Raw genomic sequence first — 23,374 nt, 5'->3', positions numbered from 1 at the left:
ATGTATGATTGGAAAACTTTTGAAACGGGCTGAAATCAGAGAAAAAGCAAATAAAAATCAGTGGAACTATTTTTCTAAATGAAAAATAAAAGTAAACAGTCAAAACATTCTAGAATATGTTTCTCACGTACTGAGAACTAAGATTTACAGTGTTGCAATGCCAAGTATAAACCTCAAATATGCAGGAAGATTTAAAACGGTGTTTTTTAAGATGCAAGAAACTTGAATGAACTTTCAGGCACTGTAGCAGAATAGCAGGGCTCACACTTCTCCTTTCTCATCTTATCAGTTCAACCGAGAAGGTCCTGAATTCAAACTCATGTTGACCGTGATTCCCTTTACTTCTCAGAAAAGGGGATCGGTTAAATCCATAAATCGTTTCTTATTCCTTGGAGCCATATATGCATGTGCTATGTCAATAGAGTACTGAAATTAACAACCCTGTAGGGCTTTCATCTGCTCTACATTGCTGTTTTTTTCTCTTCACTTGTCTAGTGTCCAGTTAAGTAAAAAATTATCTTTCTTGTCTAATTTCTAAGACAATACAAGTTGAACTTTTTTATGTTCCTTCAAGATACATATTATTCCTGGTTTTGAAACCACTAACCCTTAACTCTCCTTTCAGTCAAACTTTTACTGTATCTGTTCCTGGAAATTGCAGTGGCCAGTTGCACAAGAAGAGAATTGTCATCTATCGCATTTCTTTAGAACATTTTCACAGGGGCTAGAAGCAAATATTTACACAATGGTCTGGTGAAAAAAAAAAAAGTGGGATGGGAATAATGGGAAGTGGCCCCTTTCTTGTAGGATCGCAGTGTAATTGCTTCTGAGATGAGTAAGAATGATGAATCGTTACACAATGGTGGGGAAGTTCTGAGTGGGTGACCCAGAGAGACGTTGTCGTTGGATTTTGTTCTGCTCCAGCTTATCTCCCCTGGCTGTGATCACTGCTGAAAAAAATGAACAGATAGGAACCATTGAAAATGATCTCAGTCCTCACCTGGGCCCTCAGTTCTGTCATTAGGCTCATTCTGCCACGATCTGTGCTATGTCACTTTCTCACATTTCACAGAAAAAAAAAAATCACTTCACGGAAGTGCTTCTCACCAAATTCCTTATTGACCTCTACATCACAAATCAAAAAACTCTTGCCAGTCCTCATTTTATTTGATATGTCAACATTATTTGACACATGGACTATTTTCTTTTTGTTTGTTTGTTTCTAATATTTTATTTTCTTGGGTATAGTGTTTCATTCTCCAGGATTTTCTCTTATATACCTGAGCATTTCTCCTCTTTGTTTTTTTGAAAACATTTTCTGCTTTATTTAACCACTCCATACTGGAGTTTCTTGTATGTTCATCATTACCCATACTCTCGTGGTAAGTGACCTCTTTGATTTCTGTGTCTTCAGTTGCCATCCGCATACTCCCAAGCTTACATCTCCAGTCCAGATTTCTCCTCCCTGATTCTTAATTGCACATGTATTGTTTACTCATTGCCTCCTCTTGGATGTTTCAAAGAGATTTCAAATGTCACACGCCCCGTTTTGAACTTGCTACCTTTCATTCCAAATCTGTCCTTTTTCCATCCAGTGTCTTTATCATAGTTAATGATAACCTTATCTGTTGTGCAATCCATAATCTTGAATTCTTTCACCCCTTCATCATCAATCATCAAAGTCTATCTTTTAGACTACCAGAATGTATTTTGCCCATATCCATGTGTTTTTTTCTCCCTCTATTCTTGGATCTCAAGAAGACATAATAGAATCACTGATATCCTTGAGCTATGGCACATTGTCATTATCCGTACATGAGTACACCTTATTTAGTTAGTCAGTCGTTTATTTCTAGGAATAATGAAATGTTGTTGAACCCACCACTACATCCAACATCCATACCACATGTCATTTATTACTGAGCATCATTAAAGCCTCCTATCTTGCATTATTACATCTACTTTTGCCCTTTTGCAAGCTCTTTTTATAATGTGGCCAGAGTAATTGTTGAAAATAGAAATTTGACCATATTACTATCTTGTTGGCTACCACTCAGGATCTTCTTTATGCCCGTAAGAAAAAGTTCTTAACATGGCTTTGAGTATCCTGGGAGATCTGTCCCTGCCCTGCCACTAAACTCATCAAATGCCAATCTCATCCTCAGTTTCTATGTTGCAGCCATACTGCATTTGTAACTCCTTCAATGAAACAGTCTATTTCTTACCTCATGAACTAGAAACATGCTTTCCCTTCTGCCTGGAGAACCTTCTGCTCTCTTACGGTAGCTATATAACTCATCCTTCAGAGCTCACCTTATAGGACAATTTCCCTAGATGTCATACAAACCCTCTAGAATTGGTTGTAAGAGGTTAAGTCCACTTGCTATGTTCTTGCCCTCTATATCACATAGAACAATTTATTTGCTTATGTTTATGTCTACCATCCCTCCTAGACTATATGCTCAATGAAATGAGATGCCCTGAATGAATGAATTCCTAATGTATCCCAAGAAACTAACAGTATTTAATACAAGTAGACATTTAAATATATTTATTAAATGCAAAAATATAAAATATGGAGTGGAAACCATGTTGTATTGAGTTTAACTGGATGAAAGGAAAAGCAAATTGTGAACAAAAACTGCTTTCTCACAAAGAACTCTTAAAAAGGAAAAGATGGAATTGCAAGTCTTTGCTGAAGAATTTGGGAAACTCAAATATCAAATGCTGAGGAATGTCAAGTACGAACATGAAATCTCAGCTACCAGGAATAGATCAGAGTCTAGAGTTAAAGCAAAGAGTTTATATTACAGGATGTGTGGTGGGAAAAGAGCAAGAAAAGATTGAGAACAAGAAGAAAGGTCAGTGTCAGATTATCCATAAAGTATTCAATAATTGCTGTGTACAAAAAGTGTAGTTGTGTTTGACTAGCTTAAAGAACAAATGCAAGGCTAAGCAAATGATAATTTTCAAGGGGATAGTGAACATGGGGGGACATCCATAATGTAACTTGGTAGAGAAAAATAACTTATACTCAATATGGGTGTAATCTAGGCCAGCTGTAAACCATAAAAGTGTGATATTAGGTAGGTTAGCCATAGCAATTGTTGGATGGAGTAGAGAGAAGGATATCCAGTCTGTGGCTGGTGATAAAATGGTACAAAGATAACATATTTCTTTTATCTCATAAATATCTGTTGGAAGGCAGGACCCCCAGTTTTGAAGCACCCATTGATTTGGAGAGGAAGTGAAGACAGTAAGTGAAGCACAAGTGGATCATCTGGAACAAATGACTGGAACTGGTACATGACAAAAACTATCACAAAGCATGAACAATAGCAGAAGACCACTTACTAGAATTGGGGGAAAAGAAAATCGGTGTATGATGGAATGAAAGCCAACTATTAGTCAAGAAGCAGCCTGTAGTGAACTGTTTGTACACAACAAGCATCACATTATGCCAACATCCACACTTTATACGTTCAATGTAAATGATGAGTTTACAAGTGTGAAGCTTAAATTTGTACTTAATGTGCTAGAATATTAGGGAAAATAATCTGAGAAAAGGGACGATATTGAGTTAATTAAGGTGAAGAGCACAAAGGAATCAGAACACATTGCACTCTGGGGTTTTGACGGGAAAAAAATCAGATATGAGGGGCAAAGAACTTTCCAGAAAAGTTGAAAAATAATAGTTGAAGAATTTGAAACCAAGGGAGTCCTGGCACTCTATCACAAAGGATAGTTAGGTCTAGATGACCATTCTCCATGAACTGCAACAGAAGACTAGATAATTAATGGACTGTTTATTCAGAGATTGGTAGCACCTAAAAAAGAAAAATTGATCAGCATTACAAAGAGACTATAACTCAGGCAAATTAGAAAGAGAACACAGATATTCTCAACAATTGGGTGGTGGAAAGCTGAGTAAGGCATGGGTGTGTTCCATGATTTGTATAATAATACTATAAATCTGCAATTTGTATGTAGAGATTTTTTAAAACAGCAATACAGAAGTTTATTTCATTATAAAAACACTAGGTGATCTAACAAAGCTAATGACTTCATTTAGAGAAGGAATAAATGGGAGAAAGGACACAAGGACTTTGCTAACAAGCCCAAAATCTGTTCCAAAATCCAAAATGAGTTCCAAAATTTGGTACCACCTGTTTCTCTATTCCTGTTCCTTCTTTTGCCATGCACAAGCCCATATAAAAATATACAAGTTTTCCTACCAAATTATCTTCTAACTTTCAGGTCCACTCAAAATTTTTCACATCTTCAGTTTTCCCCAAAATGGTTCTCATTGAAGGGTTTGCCTTGCACCATGTATTGCTGTAAACCTGAAAGATGGGGCCAATGCTAGAGTTTTCCCTTTTCTTTATCCTCCATCAAAAAGCATTCACTGCGACTTCTCTGTTGGTGCAGTGGTTAAGAATCTGCCTGCCAATGCAGGGGACGCGGGTCCGAGCCCTGGTCCGGGAAGATCACACATGCCGTAAAGCAACTAATCCCGTGCGCCACAACTACTGAAGCCTGCGTGCCTCTTGCAGAACAACTAAGCCTGTGTGCCGCAACTACTGAAGGCTGCGCGCCTAGAGCCCATGCTCCACAACGAGAGAAGCCACCACAATGAGAAGCCCGCGCACCGCAACAAAGACCCAATGCAGCCAAAAATAAATAAATTTATTTATTTTTTAAAAAGCTCACTAAGATTTTTTTTTTAACATCTTTATTGGGGTATAATTGCTTTACAATGGTGTGTTAGTTTCTGCTTTACAACAAAGTGAATCAGCCATACATATACACGTGTTCCCATATCTCCTCCTTCTTGCGTCTCCCTCCCTCCCACCTTCCCCATCCCACCCCTCCAGGCGGTCACAAAGCACCCTGCCCATATTTAAAGTGTGCAGTTTTTTATTTTTGATAAACAGGTGTGTACCTGTGAAACTATCAACACAAGACAATGAACATATCAATTACCCTCCGAAAGTTGTGTCATTTTTATCCCTTGGTGTAACCCCTCCTTTTCACCCTTCCCAATCTATCCCTAAGCAACCACTCCTTCCAGTCACAATAGATTAGTTTGCATTTTGCAGAATTCTATATAACTAAGATCGCAAAGTATAAGATTCATTGCTGTTGTAACACATGTCAACAGTTCATTCCTTTGTAATGCTGAGTAGTAGTCCCACTGTTCGTTTACCCATTTACCAGTTGAAGGACATTTGGTTTGTTTCTAGTTTTTGTCCATTACAAATAAAAGTGGTGCAAACATTCATGTACAAGTCACTAAATGGATATATGTTACCATTTTTCTTAAGTAAAACGTTAGAAGTTTGTTTAGTGTTCAAAAAATAATTGCCAAATTATTTTTGAAAGTGCTTACATCATTTAAATTCCATTAAGACTGTAGTATCTAGGAATCCTTTGTCTAGCCTAAGGTCACGAAGATTTTCTCCTCTGTTTTCTTTTTAAAGTTGTGTAGTTTTAGGTTTCATATTTATGTCTGTGATCCCTTTTAAGTTAATTTTTGTATATGGCTTAAGGATTGAAATTTACATTACTGCATATGGATAGCCAATTGTTCAACACCATTTGTTGACAATATTATATACTTTGTCAAAAATCAGTCATCCATATATGTGTTGGTTATGCTAATACAACAGTGTCTTCATTATGGCAGCTCTATAAATAAGTCTCGAAATAGGCTAGTGTTAATCCTCCAACGTGTTCATCACTTTCAAATTTGTTATGGCTCTTCTAGACCCTGTGCAGTTCCAAATAAAATTTAAAATCAATTTGCCAGTTTTTATGAAAAATGCCCACTGGGATATTGGTTCCGGTGACATTGAATTTAGAAATCAAATTGTGAAGCATTGAAATCTTAATAATATCTTCTAACCCAAGAACGCAGTATACCTCTCGAATTATTTAAGTCTTCTTTAATTTCTTTCAGGAATATTGTGTTGTTTAGAGTGTATAGGAATTTCACATTTTTGGTCGAATTTATTCCTAAGTATTTTGTATAATTTTGATACTACTACAAATGGAATTTATTTTTTCAATTTCAATTTCTGATTTTTTTGTTGCTTGATTTTTGTATATTGATCATGTATCCTGCAACCCTGCTAAACTCAATGACTAGTTCTAGTAGTCTTTTTGTAGATTCTATTATATTAGATTGTAATCGTCCTACACAGACGATTGTGTCATCTGCAAAACAAGACTTTTACTTCCTTTTCAATATGGATGCTTTTATCTCTTTATCTTGACTGATTGTACTGGTTAGTATCTCCAGTACCATGTTGAATAGAAATGATTAAAATGAACGTTTTTGTCTTTTGATCTTAAGGAGAAAGCATTCAGTCTTTCAGCATTAAGTATGATTTTAGCTGTAGGTTTTTCATAGGTGCCCTTTATGTACCTAGTTCACTAAGAGTTTTTATTGTGAATTGATATAACACTTTGTGAAAGGCTTTTTTACATCTATCAAGTTGATTGAATTATTTTTCTGTTTAAGTGTCTTAATGTAATGAGTTGTGTATAATGATTTTTGAATATTAAATTAACCTTACATTTCTGGGATGAACCCTGCTTGGTCATGATATATTATCATTTTATATATTGTTAGATTTTATTTGCTAACGTTTTGTTTAGAGTTTTGCATATATGTTTTCGAGAGATATTCATATTTAATTTTCCTTCCTTATAACGTCTTTTCTGGTTTTGATATCAAGTCATGTTGGCCTCATAGAACATGTAGGAAAGTAGTCACTACTTTTTATTTTCTGGAAATGTTTGTTTAGAATTTTTTTTTCCTTAAATATTTCTTAGAATTTACCAGTGAAGCCAATGGGAATTGGAATATTCATTGTGGGAAGATTTTTAGTAATTTTAATGCATATACATATATATGTATTAGATGTAAGTTTATATTTTTTCAGGTTGTTTTTCTTCTTCAGTGGTCTTTTGTAGTTTGTGCTTTTTAAGGAATTTGTCCATTTGATATAAACTGTCAATTTATTGGCAAAGAGTATTTATACTAATTTATACTATACCCTTACTTTCATTTAATTCTATAGAATTTCCAGTGATTCCCATTCTTAATATTGGCAATTTGTACCTTTCTTTTTCCTAATCAGGCTAGTTTTAGTTTTAACCATTTTATGCGCATTCTCAGAGAACCAGGTTTGGGTTTCATTTATATTCTCTATTTTTCTTCTCTTTATTTCATTGATTTCAGCTTTGATTTTTAGTAATTTCTAACTTCTACTTACTGGGTTGAATTTTCTCTTCGTTTTCTAGTTTCTTAAATTGATGCCATTAATTGAGACCTTTCTTCTTTTTTAATGTAGGTGTTTAGTGTCATAAATTTCCCATTAAGTACTGTTTTAGTGACATCCCACAAATTTTGATGTGTTGTATTTTCATTTTTATTCATTCCTAAATATTTTTTAATTTCTGTTTTGATTTTTTCTTTTTGAACCCAACAGCACATTAAAAGAATCATACACCATAATCAAGTGGGGTTTATCCCAGGGATGCAAGGATTCTTCAATATATGCAAATCAATCAATGTGATACACCATATTAACAAACTGAAGAATAAAAACCATAGGATCATCTCAATAGATGCAGAAAAAGCTTTTGACAAAGTTCAGCACCCATTTATGATAAAAAAAAACAACCCTCCAGAAAGCAGGCATAGAGGGAACTTACCTCAACATAATAAATGTCACATATGACAAACCCACAGCCAACATTGTTCTCAATGGTGAAAAACTGAAAACATTTCCACTAAGATCAGGAACAAGACAAGGTTGTCCACTCTCACCACTATTATTCAACATAGTTTTGGAACTTTTAGCCACAGCAATCAGAGAAGAAAATGAAATAAAAGGAATCCAAATCAGAAAAGAAGAAGTAAAGCAGTCACTATTTGCAGATGACATGATATTATACATAGAGAATCCTAAAGATGCTACCAGAAAACTACTAGAGCTAATCAATGAATTTGGTCAAGTAGCAGGATACAAAATTAATGCACAGAGGGCTTCCCTGGTGGCGTGGTGGTTGAGAGTCCACCTGCCGATGCAGGGGACACAGGTTTGTGCCCCGGTCCAGGAAGATCCCACATGCTGCGGAACGGCTGGGCCCGTGAACCATGTCCGCTGAGCCTGCGCGTCCGGAGCCTGTGCTCCACAATGGGAGAGGCCACAACAGTGAGAGGCCCGCGTACCACGAAAAAAAAATTAATGCACAGAAATCTCTTGTATTCCTATACACTAATGATGAAAAATCTGAAAGAGAAATTAAGGAAACACTCCCATTTACCACTGCAACAAAAAGAACAAAATACCTAGGAATAAACCTACCTAAGGAGACAAAAGACCTGTATGCAGAAAACTATAAGACACTCATGAAAGAAATCAGTGACGATACAAACAGATGGAGAGATATACCATGCTCTTGGATTGGAAGAATCAACACTGTGAAAATGACTATACTAGCCAAAGCAGTCTACAGATTCAATGCAATCCCTATCAAACTACCAATGGCATTTTTCACAGAACTAGAACAAAAAAATTCACAATTTGTATGGAAGAACAAAAGACGCCAAATAGCCAATGCAATCTTGAGAAAGAAAAACGGAGCTGGAGGAATCATGCTTCCTGATTTCAGACTATACTAAAAAGCTACAGTAATCAAGAGAGTATGGTACTGCAACAAAAACAGAAATGTAGATCAATGGAACAGGATAGAAATCCCAGAGATAAACCCATGCACCTATGGTCACCTTATTTTTGATAAAGGAGGCAAGAATATACAATGGATAAAAGACAACCTCTTCAATAAGTGGTGCTGGGAAAACTGGACAGCTACATGTAAAAGAATGAAATTAGAACACTTCCTAACACCATACACAAAAATAAACTCAAAATGGATTTCTTCTTTGACCACTGGATTATTAAAAGTGAGCTATTTTGGCTTCCAAATATTTGAGGTTTTCCAAAGATATTACTGTTATTGATTTCTACTCCCATGTGATCAGAGAAGATATTTTGTATGATTTGAATTACTTTAATTTGTTGAGAATTTATTTATGCCCCCAAACCTTATCTATCTTAGGAAGTGTTCTGTAGGCACTTGAAAAGAATGTAAGTTCTGTTGTTATAGGAAGAAATATTCTATATATGTTGTTCAGGTTATGTTGATTGATAGTGTTGTTCAGTTCTATTCCTACTGATTTTCTTCCTACTTGTTTTACAAATTGTTGAGAGAGATTTTGAAATCTCCTACTATAATTCTGGATTTTCTATTTCTCCTTGCAGTTTTGTAAGTTTTTACTTCATGGATTTTGAAGCTCTGACATTAATTTCACAAACATTTAGGATTGATATGTACTCTTGATAAATGCACCATTTATCATTATGAAATGATTTTCCTTATTTCTGGACATATTTATTCTCTGAAATCACTTTGTGCTAATTTTAACATAGTCACTCTGTCTTCCTTTTTTTTTTTTTTTTTTTTTTTTGTGGTATGCGGGCCTCTCACCGTTGTGGCCTCTCACAGTTGTGGCCTCTCCCGTTGCGGAGCACAGGCTCTGGACGCGCAGGCTCTGGACGCGCAGGCTCAGTGGCCGCTCCTCGGCATGTGGGATCTTCCCGGACCGGGGCACGAACCCGTGTTTCCTGCATCGGCAGGCGGACTCCCAACCACTGCGCCACCAGGGAAGCCCTCTGTCTTCCTTTAAATTGGTGTTAGCGTGGCATGTCTTTTTCCAACCTTTTACTTTTATTCTACTTTTTCTTTATATTATTTAGACATTATATAGTTGAATTTTGATTTTTAATCCAGTCTGCCAATTTCAGCCTTTTAATTGGGTGTGCTCTATTTACATTTAATGTGATTATAGATACAGTTGGGTACAAATCTACTATCTTGCTCTTTATTTTCTACTTCTCCAATCTATTCCTTGTTCATTTTACCTCTCTTTTATGCCTTCCTTTGGATTAATTAAATACTTTTTATGATCTCATATTATCTACTTTATTGACTTATTAGCTGTAACTCTTTGTTTTATTATCTTAGTGGCTGCTTTAGGTTTATAGTATACGATTTTAGCTCACCATAGTCTGCCTTTGACTACTTTACATAGAGTAAATAAACTTTATAATAATATTCTTTCATTTGTGTTTTCACCCTTTGTGTTATTATTTTCATACATTTTCCTTTTACATGTTATAAGCTCACCTTGTATAGCTGTTATTCTTGTTTAAACAATCAATTATTTTAAAAATATGATAAAAACCACATATTTACCTATGTAGTTACCATTTCTGGTGCTCTACATTCCTTGTGTTGAACCGTATTTCTATCTAATACCATTTTTATTCTGCCTGAAAGACTTCCATTAACATTTCTTGTGGTGTGGGTCTACTGGTGATGAATTATTTCAGCTTTTTAAAGTGAAACAAAAAAATCTTAAAATTTGTATGGAAACACAAAAGACCCCGAATAGCCAAAGCAATCTTGAGAAAGAAAAATGCAGCTGGAGGAATCAGGCTCCCTGACTTCAGACTATACTATAAAGCTACTGTAATCAAAACAGTATGGTACTGGTACAAAAACAAGAAATGTAGATCAATGGAACAGGACAGAAAGCCCAGAAATAAGCCCACACACCTATGATCAAGTAATCTATGACAAAGGAGGCAAAATTATACAATGGAGAAAAGACAGTCTCTTTAATAAGTGGTGCTGGGAAAACTGGACAGCTTTGTAAAAGAATAAAATTGGAATGCAACTTCTTAACACATTGATTGAAAGTCTTACCTGAGCAGGTAACTTCTCGTAAAAGAATAAAATTAGAACACTCTCTAACACCATATATAAAAAATAAACTCAAAATTGATTAAAGACCTACATGTAAGACTGGATACTATAAAACTCTTAGAGAAAAACGTAGGCAGAACACTCTTTGATATAAATCGCAACAATATCTTCTTTGATCCATCTCCTAGAGTAATGGAAATAAAAACATAAACTAATGGGACCTAATTAAACTTAAAAGCTTTTGAACAGCCAAGGAAACCATCAACAAAACATAAAGGCAACCTACTGAATGGGAGAAAATATTTGCAAATAATATGACCAACAAGGGGTTAATATCCAAAATATATAAACAGCTCATGCAGCTCAACATAAAAAAAAAAAACATAAAAAACCCTGATTTAAAAATGGGCAGAAGACCTAAGTAGACATTTCTCCAAAGAAGACATACAGATGGCCAACAGGCACATGAAAAGATGCTCAACTTTACTAATTATTAGAGAAATGCAAATTAAAATCACAATGAAATATCACCTCACACCAGTCAGAATGGTCATCATCAAAAGATCTACAGACAATAAATGCTGAAGAAGGTGTGGAGAAAGGGAACCTTCCTACACTGTTGGTGGGAATGTAAATTGGTACAGCCACTATGGAGAGCAGTATGGAGGTTCCTTAAAAAAATAGAGCCACCATGATCCAGCAATCCCACTCCTGGGCATATATCTGGAGAAAACCATGGTTCAAAAGGATACATGCACCCCAATATTCATTGCAATACTGTTTACAATAGCCAAGACATGGAAGCAACCTAAGTGTCCACCAACAGATGAATGGATAAAGAAGATGTGGTACTTATATACTATAGAATATTACTCAGCTATAAAAAAGAATGAAATAATGCCATTTGCAGCAACATGGATGGACCTGGAGATTATCATAGTAAGTGAAGTCAGAGAAAGACAAATGTCATATGATATGGTTTATATGTGGGATCTAAAAAGAATGGTACAAATGAACTTATTTACAAAACAGAAATAGGCTCACAGACATAGAAAACAAACTTATGGTTACCAAAGGGACAAGTTGGGTGAGGGAGGGATAAATTAGGAGGTTGGGATTAACATATAAACACTATTATATATAAAATAGATAATCAACAAGGACCTACTGTATAGCACATGGAACAATATTCAATACTTTGTAGTAACCTATATAGGAAAAGAATCCGAAAAAGAATAGATATATGTATATGTATAACTGAATCACTTTGCTGTACACCTGAAACTAACACAACGTTGTAAATCAACTATAAGCCAGTATAAAATAAAAATTAGAAAAAAAATACTGTTCAACCTCCTTTATTCCTAATGCAGAAAAAAACCCAGTGAGAATTGTCTTTATTTCTATTTTTTTTGTTTCTTATACCTTAAATCCCTTTCTCTTTTTTCCTTTTAGCAAAGTGCTTCTCATACTTTAGGATACAATTTAAGCATCTTATCACAGAAAAGAGTTTTCTAACTGTTTGTTCCTGTCTTCTAGTTGGTATGACTAGTTCTTTCTTTATTTTTCACACTGTGCTTTGAAACTATGTTCATTATTGCTATTAGATGTATTTCTCTTACTTGAATTTGACTTATTTAGAGCTAAAATCAAGTCATGTAAATTTTTATTTCACAATTTGTAGAATTTGTAACAGTCTTGGCTAATTTTATTGCTTCATCCCATTAGAAAAGAAAAAGGAATGAAATAATGCCATTTGCAGCAACATGGATGGACCTAGAAATTGTCATACTGAGTGAAGTAAGTCAGATAGAGGAAGACAAATATCATATGATATCGCTTATTTGTGGAATCTAAAAAAATGTTACAAATGAACTTATTTACAAAACAGAATAGAGTCACAGATGTAGAAAACAAACTTATGGTTACCAGGGGGGAAAGTGGGGGTGGGGCGAGGCAGAAGGACAAACTGGGAGATTGGGATTGACATATACACACTGCTATATAAAAAATAGATAACAAATAAGGACCTACTGTAGAGCACAGGGAACTTTTCTCAATACTCCATAATGACCTATACAGGAAAAGACTCTAAAAAAGAGTGGACATATGCATATTTATAACTTATTCACTTTGCTGTACACCTGAAACTAACACAACATTGTAAGTCAACTATACTCCAATAAAAATTTTGAAAAAGGAAAGAAAAGAAATGCAAGTGCTGTCTACAGGTAATCTGCACAAAATTATTCATTAGACACATTTGATTATGCAAATAATATTAAAAGTTGTTATAACAATCAAGCTTTAGTGATTTAATTATATTTTGCCTATTTTACTTTAATTTTTTGACATAATTTAACTACAAAACAATAGCTATTTTATGCTTCTAATATATTAGTCCAAAACAAAGTGCAGACATTTAAAATATTCAATTCAATAACAACAGTATATGAGTCAATATTTCCCCTTTAATTTTTATAAATCTGTAGTGAATGTTTCTCAGTTTTCTTTGGTTGTTTCATGTCCCAAATGGAAGAAAACATGAGCACGAAAGAGAACCTCCCTCTTTTAATTACTTCCCTTTTCTGGTTGACTCCACCTCCATTATGAAGTCTTCCTGTTTTTTTGTGGATGTGAAATGATTTTTAGAATTCTTAGTGGTCCTCTTCTTTAGGAGACCATTCCTAGGGAATAATACAAGAAGACTTAAGTATCATAAAACTTTGGAATGGACAAACTCAGAATGGTGCTACATGAAAACTCTGGATCTACTGGTAAAAGCTTCTCATTTGTTCTATTTACCCTTTAATGGAGTATAGCAATATTCTGGAAGTCAGTGGATCTGATTTAATAGTGATGGGCATCAGGAGGGTAAGTTATAGGAAAAGGGCAATAAGCCTATAAGGCAGTACGTTTTATCTCCCATAGATTCGAAATTGAAGATGTGAGATAAGGATTAGATTTGGCATTAAGTCTGTAAAACTGCTGAGGTGCAATTAAGTAAGGAACTAAAATTAACTGAACTGTATTGAGTTTGAAGCTAACAGTTGTTAGAAAAATAGAACAAGGAGGAATGCGTATTGATTGAAAGTTGATTCCCTAGAGGACATTTAGAATAACACGCCTGAGTGTTGAAATCTACTTTGTAACCTATGTGGATGCATTAAACTTATTTAGCATTCTTACTCTTTTTTTTTTCAAGCTTTTAGACTGAGGTATAACATACCACATGAAAGCATAGGTCATAAATGCACAGTTCAGTGAGTTATCACAGAGAAGTGACTATCATAGCATTTTTACTTTTAAATTACTGTTGGGTGAGCGTAAGAAGGAGAATTGAGTGATAGAGCATTTTATGCTATTTTTGGAGATAAGGCCCAATAGTGGGGTTTTCAAATATGATCTTTGTCACTTTTTCCTCCAATGTATTTATTGTTCAACTACTATTTAGCAGCACTGTGCCAGGTACTGGTGAAACTGGTGAACATGATAGATATAATTCATTCCCTCATGGAACTTGCCATCTAATAATGTGGATCCGGTAGGCTTGGAGATAAGGGTATCCGTGGTTGAATATTGCTCTGTGCCTGAAGGGAGAACTGCCCGCTTCTAAGTTTCATCAATGCCTTTTCAGTTTTCCAGGTTTTAAGGCTCAATCTTGCAATGCTTTTTCCATCCCCAACTATCTTCTAATTCCTCACCCCTAGATTGCCTATAAACATGAACGTTTTCAAAGCTACTTCACTGAGGCTGTATGATCCTGGGTACGAATTTTTCCTGCCTGCCTTGCCATTTAGGGGGAAGGATATTCTGTCTTGGTTTGACCTGCTTTGTTAACCTCAAACCTCTGAAACCATCTGTCTCCTCCAAAGCCTCTTTTTGGGAAGACTCTACTTTTGCTCTCTTTCGTCTTTTCACAGAATTTAGGAGATGTTCTGCCCGCTTAAGTCCCTTCACTATTGCTGTGGTCTCAGTTCTCAGTGCCTGTTTGGTCACCAGTTCTCTTGGTGAGTACACTGTCAAATTTACTTGCAACCTTAGCCCACCGTGGCAAGAGTCACTAAAAAGCAAATAATTCTCCTGAAGGCTAAATAACATCTAAAAACATGCTTCATGGTTTCAAAGTAGAAGATAATAGGAAAATATCTCCATTTCAATTTCCATTTGAGTCAATAAGTTTCAGTTAGATTTTAACTAGCATTTGAAAAATTCATGGTATTTTCCATATATGTGTGAAATAGGCACTAAGTTCCTTACAACTGGCCTTTTCATCCTCACCCTCATCCTTCTTTCTACAGATCTTAGGAGTCTGGAGAAACTTACATAGCTTATCCCTATAAAATTTTGTAATATATTTTTTTATAGTAAACTATCCATGAGAATATATAAATTGACGTTATAAAGAATGTCAGCCATTAAATAAAGATATCGTACAGTATTGGATTACCCAGATTTACTGGGTTTATGTCACTGCTTAATTTGAAGCCTGAGATACTGAATGAAATAACATTCTCCTGTTGTACCATGGATAGGTCCAGAAATATTTCTCGAATCTGGCTTTGAAAAATAAATAAGTAATCTAAAGAATAATAATTTTCTACTTGCTCTTTGGATCTTGACCGATTGCTGCCCTTACCTATTGTTACAGGAGGAACAGACAAGGAGCTGAGGCTAACAGCTGGTGAAAACAAGTGTTCTGGGAGAGTGGAGGTGAAAGTCCAGGAGGAGTGGGGAACTGTGTGTAATAATGGCTGGGACTTGGCCGCAGTCTCCGTTGTTTGTAGGCAGCTGGGATGTCCAACTGTTATCAAAGCCACTGGATGGGCTAATTCCAGTGCAGGCTCTGGACGCATTTGGATGGATCATGTTTCTTGTCGAGGGAATGAATCAGCTCTCTGGGACTGCAAACATGATGGGTGGGGAAAGCATAACTGTACTCACCAACAGGATGTTGGAATCACCTGCTCAGGTAAGACTTGCATAAGTCAAGCCTTAACATGAAATGCTTTGTGAAAAAAAATCTATGGGTTAAAAATTAAAAGGAGCCAGTTTTCTGTAAGTAATCTAGTCCGCGTATAAAATTACCCAATCCATTGCTAAAAGACCAGAAAACACATGACAAAGCCCATATTTTAAAAAAAAATCAAAAGAGATTCTGAATACTACAATCAATGAGGAAGTGACTAGCTTCAATTTCATATTAAGTAATCCTACTATAACTTTCTACTTCTACATAAAAATATCATAATATCTAAGTTAATTCCTTGTCCCCTTTCCCCATAAAATGCAGCTTTCATGCATTGGCCCATAAATCATGACCCTTTTGCCCATTAATTGATAATCAACTTACTCTATCAGGAAATAAATATTCTTAGCACTAATCCTTTTTTGTTGGAGGAAGGATGTTTTGCAAAGTAGAATTGCTTCTTCCACTGTACAATGCTATTCATTTACTATTACAAGGTAGTTTTAGTTTTAATTTATAAAACATTTTATAAGTTTCATCTCACTTGTCCTTACAATAGCCCAGACCAAGGTCATGTTTCTGACCCAGTTCAGATTCCTGGGCTTCCAATTTCTCTTTGCTCATGTCGTTGACCTTTATGCAACTTTATCACCACCCAGCCTTTCTAGGAGAGATCATCTCCCCCGTAGGATTGATTTTAGAAAGGACTAATCTCTATCCAGGCATGGTGGTATAATGGGAGCAACACAGGCTAGTATCTAGAAAATTGCTCAGCTGCTCATTAATGCTATTATTTTGAGCAAGTTGCTAAATCTTTCTAAACTTCAGTTTCTGAGCACCCAATGATATAATACACGTAAAGCTGCTGGTACACTGGTAGGTAATAGGTGTTAAAAATTAACATTAGTTTCCTCGTGGCTCACTGCTTCTCATTACCTAGACAACTCATTTCTCTTTCTTCTTCCTTCTCTTCCTCCATTCTTCTCCTCTTCCCCCTTCTTCTTCTCTTCTTCTTGTCTTTTATTGTTAATCATTTTGCAGGGAAAGATAAGAAATAACAATTGTAACATCTACAGCAAAGTTAAAAATGATAATAAATCTTGCCAGGCTCTTACTATAATTATTGCTGTCTATAGAGTTGACTGTTTAAGCTAAGACATCAGTGTAGTACTTTTAACTCGTGTTCTGGTTTTCATACTTTTACATAAGGATCCTTTATATAAGGATGACATTAATCAAACTTGGATTTTGAAGTTTATACACCTAAACCTCCAACTGGTGCGTAATAATAGAAAGGGATGTGTAGCCACTCAGGGACTCATGAGTTTCATGAGGTTTCTGAATTCATATTTCTGAGGTTTCAGAGCCTGTATTTCTGAGATTCTCTACCCTGGTCAATGCTCAATCCTCAGAGCATCTACTTGGGAAATTCTATTATTGGGAAATTCTATTATTATCACATGCATAATAGTAAAGAGGATAGACTCTGGTGCTAGATTGCTTTTTGTTTGTTTGAGTTTTTTTACATTGTCTCTACTGTTTTCTGGGTGTTTGATCCTGTGTCAATTATTTAACCTCAGTTTGCTTATCTGTGAAGTAGAGATAGTGGTAATGACACATAATGCTTAATGTTTTTGTGAAGACTGAAGGTAGCATATGTAATACATTTGGAACAGCATATGCACATTTTAATTGTAAGCTATTATTATTATTCATGATACAAAATCTTGTTGAGTGGAGGTTCTTGTCTGGAGTTCAGTGCTTTTAAAATTGAATTGCTGTTTCAAAAAAGAACTTCTAAGCATTTTATTCAACCACCAACAGTTTCTGGTTTTTAGGTGTCCCAAAATTTCATCCCCAGTCTCTTTTTCTCAGGTATTTTAGTCATCATAGAAAATCTAAGGATAGCGTATAGAGAGAATTTTCCTTATGAAAAAGCCATTCTTTGCTAAAAATGGTAGCAGGTGCTTCGGGGGAGGGAAAAGAAAGCTTTGATTCAGAAAAAAATTGGTAAGAAATAAATTATCTTGATTAACTTTTTTCCCCCAATTTTTAATGTTTTTTTTAAAATTTGTTTATTTATTTTTGGCTGCATTTGGTCTTCATTGCTGTGCATGGGCTTTTCACTACTTGGGGCGAGCAGGGGCTACTCTTTGTTGCAGTGTGCGGGCTTCTCATTGCTGTGGCTTCTCTTGCTGTGGAGCATGGGGTCTAGGCACGTGGGCTTCAGTAGCTGTGGCACGCAGCTTCAGTAGTTGTGGCTCACGGGCTTAATTGCTCCTCAGCATGTGGAATCTTCCAGGACCAGAGCTCAAACCTGTGTCGCCTGCATTGGCAGGCAGATTCTTAACCACTGCGCTACTAGAGAAGTCCTAATGTCTAATGTTTTTGTATACCACTTTTGCAAACTATCATGCATGCTTATGCATTTGTTTTTTGCTTTTTCCTGTTTTCTAATTTCAAATTCAACTTCAAGCAATCATGCATGCTCTAAACTGATGGTCATAAAAAAAGATTAAAATAAAAATTTTAACTGTCCAACAAATGACTGGTTTTTAATTTTTGCTTCTTTGTAGTATGAACAAGTTTTATTTTTTCAAGCTTTTTAAATAAATACTTTGAGGCAAACGTATCTATTTCTACATAGAAGTGTTTATTATGCCTCAGTAATGGAAGGAAACAAAACACAAAGTAAAGTTTAATCTGTAAAAGATTTTTTTACAGATTAATCGTTGGTTGGTTTTCAAAAGATTAAAATTCTCCAAAGTGTGAACAGGGGCAGCATCCAAAATGAAGCATCATTTTTAAGGATAGGATCAAATCTCAAGTGACTAGAGGAATATTATTTTCTAAAATCACTTCTGAATAAATATTACTTCTGAATTCTGGTCTTTTCTCCACTCTAGATGGATCTGATTTGGAGATGAGGCTGATGAATGGAGGAAACCGGTGCTCAGGAAGAATAGAGGTCAAATTCCAAGGACAGTGGGGCACTGTGTGTGACGATAACTTCAACATAGATCATGCTTCTGTGGTTTGTAAACAACTTGAATGTGGAAGTGCTGTCAGTTTCTCTGGTTCAGCTAATTTTGGAGAAGGTTCTGGACCAATCTGGTTTGATGACCTTGTATGCAATGGAACTGAGTCAGCTCTCTGGAACTGCAAACATGAAGGATGGGGAAAGCATAACTGCGATCATGCTGAGGATGCTGGAGTGATTTGCTTAGGTAAGGACTGGCCTGTGCTTTTTCTGTTCTCCATGAGAGGACAAAAAAAGGGGACAAAAGTCTCTAAAGGCTGAACTCCTAAAAACATAATGAAGTCTGCTTCTTTTATTGCCTTATTATTACCTCATTTCAGGATGCAGTTCTGATACCTGTGGAATTTTTACCTTAGGATAAGTAGGTTAGGGGGGAATGATGGCAGTGAAATTGAGATCCAAGTCAAGAGGGTAGAAGGAAGTGTTTAGAGAATAGTCCACTCCCCCCATCCCTCCAAAAAAAAACGAAAGAAAAAGAAAAGTTAACTGTTAAAAACAGGTAAAAATTTTGCTTTCTGTATGTTTTGGAGCACCCCCTTTATCACCCTCTACCTACAAAAGTCTCCGCTTTAGCCATTTTGACCCACCCTTTCTTAAACCCACCTTTTCTTAAATTCACAGAATCAAATGATTAAAAAAATTGGTTTCCTATTAAAACCTCATTTATGCTAGTGCTATGTTATGAGCAGGCACTGTGTCTGTCTGGAAACTTTCATGTTTCACGCTTGATTACGGGACAGGGACATGGCTTTGCGTGTACAAGACTGTCACTCTCCTTTCTTCACTTGAGTGCCGAGTTTGAAGACCTAGTAAGTCTTGAACCCCAGGGAATATTTAGGAAACTATAACTAGGGTAAAAATGTCCCTGTATTCACCAGGTATTTTTTTTTCAAATGAAGGAAATTCAATTCAAACTAACTTTAAAATGAGACAATACTGACTCAGAAAAGTGGGAAATCCAGGAGGTACAGTTGGCTCCATCCAAGCACTGCACGGCTTGCGGGATCTTAGCTCCCCGACCAGGGATCGAAGCCCGGTCACAGCAGTGAAAGCACGGAGTCCTAACCACTGGACAGCCAGGGAATTCCCAGATTGGCCTTTTTCTTGTTGAAGAATGTGACCATCTATAGTCTAAACCACAAAGAATGGGATTCCTACAGAAAAGATGGATTCTGTTAGCTGAAGAAAGTGAAAGGGATTTGGCGTAGAAAAAACACAGTATGTACCTTCTGTTTCCCTTTACCCATCAAAATCTTTCTAGGTCCCCAATCAGCACGTTTCTTCTCAGTGTGTTTTATACATGCTGAGTAATCACAATAAACAGCATTGTGACAACAAGAACCAAAACTGCCTGAGGAAAATAGCAATTTATTTATTATAGGATATTACTTAGAATCAAGTTCTGTTCTTTGAGGAGTATTGATTGGGGGAAGTTGAAAGTAGTAATGGTGAGGTCCCTTTTCTCTTTGCTTTGCGTTTAAACTACAGAAGTGGTCAGAAAGGGGTCAGGCATGTAATACAAACCAGGTAGTCTGGGTAGACAATGAAGTCAGAGGCAAAAGTGAGTATTGAGTATTGAGGCAAACAGGAGTGTGTAGGTCCCACCTAGACACCTGCAAACATATATTTAAAAGGGAAAAAAACAAACAATTCCAACAAAAAATCTGTGGTGATCAAACAAGCGAATCTCTAGATAAATTTCAGTCCCTGGGCCTCCTGTTAGGAACTCTTCCTATAATGCATGCTCTCCATAGTGAAAAGCCGTGTCTTCTTTTTTGTTTTTTTAATTTTTATTGATTGATTGATTGATTGATCTTTTCCATTATGGTTTATTACAAGATATTGAATATAGTTCTCTGTGCTATACAATAGGACCTTGTTGTTTATCCGTTCTATATATAGTAGTTTGCACCTGCTAGTCCCAAACTTCCAATCCGAAGGAAGTCCTGTCTTCTTGTCTGACCCACTCCTCCTTCCATCTTTAACGATTTTCAGTGGTAATATATCACTGTCTTCTCTATCTCTCCTTATATCTCCCCCCTTGACTCATCTCAGGTACAGCTGTTTAGAGTGCCTTCATTCTTGTTTCTTTATCACTGACTTGTTTTGTTTCCCTCTTACAGAGGGAGCAGACCTGAGCCTGAGACTGGTAGATGGAGTTACTGAATGTTCAGGAAGATTAGAAGTGAAATTCCAAGGAGAATGGGGGACAGTGTGTGATGATGGCTGGGATAGTAACGATGCCGCTGTGGCATGTAAGCAACTGGGATGTCCAACTGCCATCACTGCCATTGGTCGAGTCAACGCCAGTGAAGGAATTGGACACATTTGGCTTGACAGTGTTTCCTGCCATGGACATGAGTCTGCTCTCTGGCAATGTAAACACCAAGAATGGGGAAAGCATTATTGCAATCATAATGAAGATGCTGGTGTGACATGTTCTGGTAAGTTAAAACAAAACAAAACAAAAAGAAAAACAGAGGAGGAAGGACCTGTGTTCTTTAGGAGTAGGAATAGGTGTGAGATGTGTGAGAGAGAAATATCTAATAATTTCCTTGTTGGGAATTCTTTTACAGTTGTGAGGAATCTTTAACACATTCTTTATGTGACTAGTTTGGTGGGTTGTCTGACTCTATTTTCTATAATAATTTTTCCGACTGCTGTTAGGGACCACACTTCAAATTCTAAATCTACCTGGAGCTCCAAAAGACAAAATGATATAAGTCTTTTCTTTATATCTGATTTGCTCGTATTTTTTAGTCACTGACAATTTTTATTAAGTTCTGAAACTGTAATCCCATTTCTAACCAAATTCATGGTTTATACTGACTCTTCAAAAAGCCAGGAGACGGGTAAGCCAGAATTTCCAGTGTCTCAGTATCTGGGAAGGAACAAGATCTTAAAAATACCCTTTGGAAGCTAACCTCCGTATGTATCTATGGCCTAAGTTTATGTTTCTTTTGCAGATGGATCAGATCTGGAACTGAGACTTAAAGGTGGAGGCAGCCACTGTGCTGGGACAGTGGAGGTGGAAATTCAGAAATTGATAGGGAAAGTGTGTGACAGAGGCTGGGGACTGAAAGAAGCTGATGTGGTTTGCACACAGCTGGGATGTGGATCTGCACTCAAAACATCCTATCAAGTTTATTCCAAAATTAAGGCAACAAACACATGGCTGTTTTTAAGCAGCTGTAATGGAAATGAAACTTCTCTTTGGGACTGCAAGAATTGGCAATGGGGTGGATTTAGTTGTGATCACTATGATGAAGCCAAAGTTACCTGCTCAGGTAAGACTTTCAATCAACGTGTTAAGAAGTTGCATTCCAATGTTATTCTTTTACATGTAGCTGTCCAGTTTTCCCAGCACCACTTATTGAAGAGACTGTCTTTTCTCCATTGTATATTCTTGACTCCTTAGTCATAGATTAGATGATCATAGGTGCATGGATTTATTTCTGGGCTGTCTATCCTGTTCTATTGATCTATGTGTCTGTTTTCGTGCCAGTACCATACTCTTTTGGTGATTGTAGCTTTGTAGTATAGTCTGAAGTCAAGGATCCTGATTTCTCCAGCTCTGTTCTTCTTTCTCAAGGTTGTCGTTGGCTATTTGGGGTCTTCTGTGTTTCCATACAAATTTTAAATTTATTGTTTAGTTGTGTGAAAAAAATGCCATTGGTAATTTGATAGGGATTGCATTAAATTTGTAGATTGCTTTGGGTAGTATGGTCATTTTAACCATATTGATTCTTCCAGTCCAGAAACATAGTATATCTTTCCACCTGTCTGAGTCATCTTCAGTTTCTTTCATTAGTGTCATAGTTTTCTGAGTACAGGTCTTTTGCTTCCTTAGGTAGGTTTATTCCTAGTTATTTTATTCTTTTTTATGTGATGGTAAATGGGATTGTTTCCTTAATTTCTCTTTCTGATAGTTCATTGTTAGTGCATAGAAATGCAACAGATTTCTGTATATTAATTTTGTATCCTGCAACTTTACTGAATTTGTTGATGAGTTCTAGTAGATTTTTGGTGGCGTCTTTAGGACTTTCTATATACAGTATCATGTCATCTGCAAACAGTGACAGTATTACTTCTTCCTTTCCAGTTTAGATTCCTTCTATTTCTTTCTCTTGTCTGATTGCTGTTCCTAGAACTTCAGATACTATGTTGAATAAAAATGGCAAGAGTGAGCATCCTTGCCTTTGTTCCTGATCTTAGAGGAAATGCTTTCAGCTTTTCACCATTGCGTTTGATATCAGGTAGATTGCCTATCTGCACTTCACTTAGTTCTTATTCTGGGGTTTTATCTTGTTCCTTTGTTTGCAATATGTTCCTCTGTTGCCTTATTTTGCCTAACTTGCTGTTTTCAGTTCTACATATCTGGTAGATTGGTTACATTTCCCAAACTTAGAGAAATGGCCTTTTGTGGGAAATGTCCTATGCTTTCAGCAGCATGCTCCCCTCTGGTCACCAGAGCTATATGCTCTAGGGGTGCCCCCCATGTTGACTGCACAAGTCCTTCTGAT

General features: G+C 36.2%; 1 protein-coding gene across 2 annotated transcripts in view; it reads left to right on the top strand.

The window, feature by feature from the left end:
• The first annotated feature begins 13,488 nt into the window (after positions 1–13,488).
• The window catches only part of CD163 (CD163 molecule), a 34,688-nt gene continuing 24,802 nt past the window's right edge, over positions 13,489–23,374 (top strand). For both annotated transcript variants that reach the window (XM_029205561.1, XM_029205559.1), the window contains exons 1-6: positions 13,489–13,619; positions 14,766–14,852; positions 15,494–15,814; positions 18,718–19,038; positions 20,975–21,295; positions 21,818–22,138. In XM_029205561.1, the coding sequence (XP_029061394.1) occupies positions 13,574–13,619; positions 14,766–14,852; positions 15,494–15,814; positions 18,718–19,038; positions 20,975–21,295; positions 21,818–22,138 (1,417 nt within the window). In that variant the 5' untranslated portion in view covers positions 13,489–13,573. The remainder of the gene's footprint in view (positions 13,620–14,765; positions 14,853–15,493; positions 15,815–18,717; positions 19,039–20,974; positions 21,296–21,817; positions 22,139–23,374) is intronic.

The sequence above is a fragment of the Monodon monoceros genome, unplaced genomic scaffold, assembly GCF_005190385.1.
Source record: "Monodon monoceros isolate NGI ecotype Baffin Bay Population unplaced genomic scaffold, NGI_Narwhal_1 Super_Scaffold_6, whole genome shotgun sequence".
Lineage (NCBI taxonomy): Eukaryota > Metazoa > Chordata > Mammalia > Artiodactyla > Monodontidae > Monodon > Monodon monoceros.
This window is presented reverse-complemented; position numbering and strand designations above follow the sequence as displayed.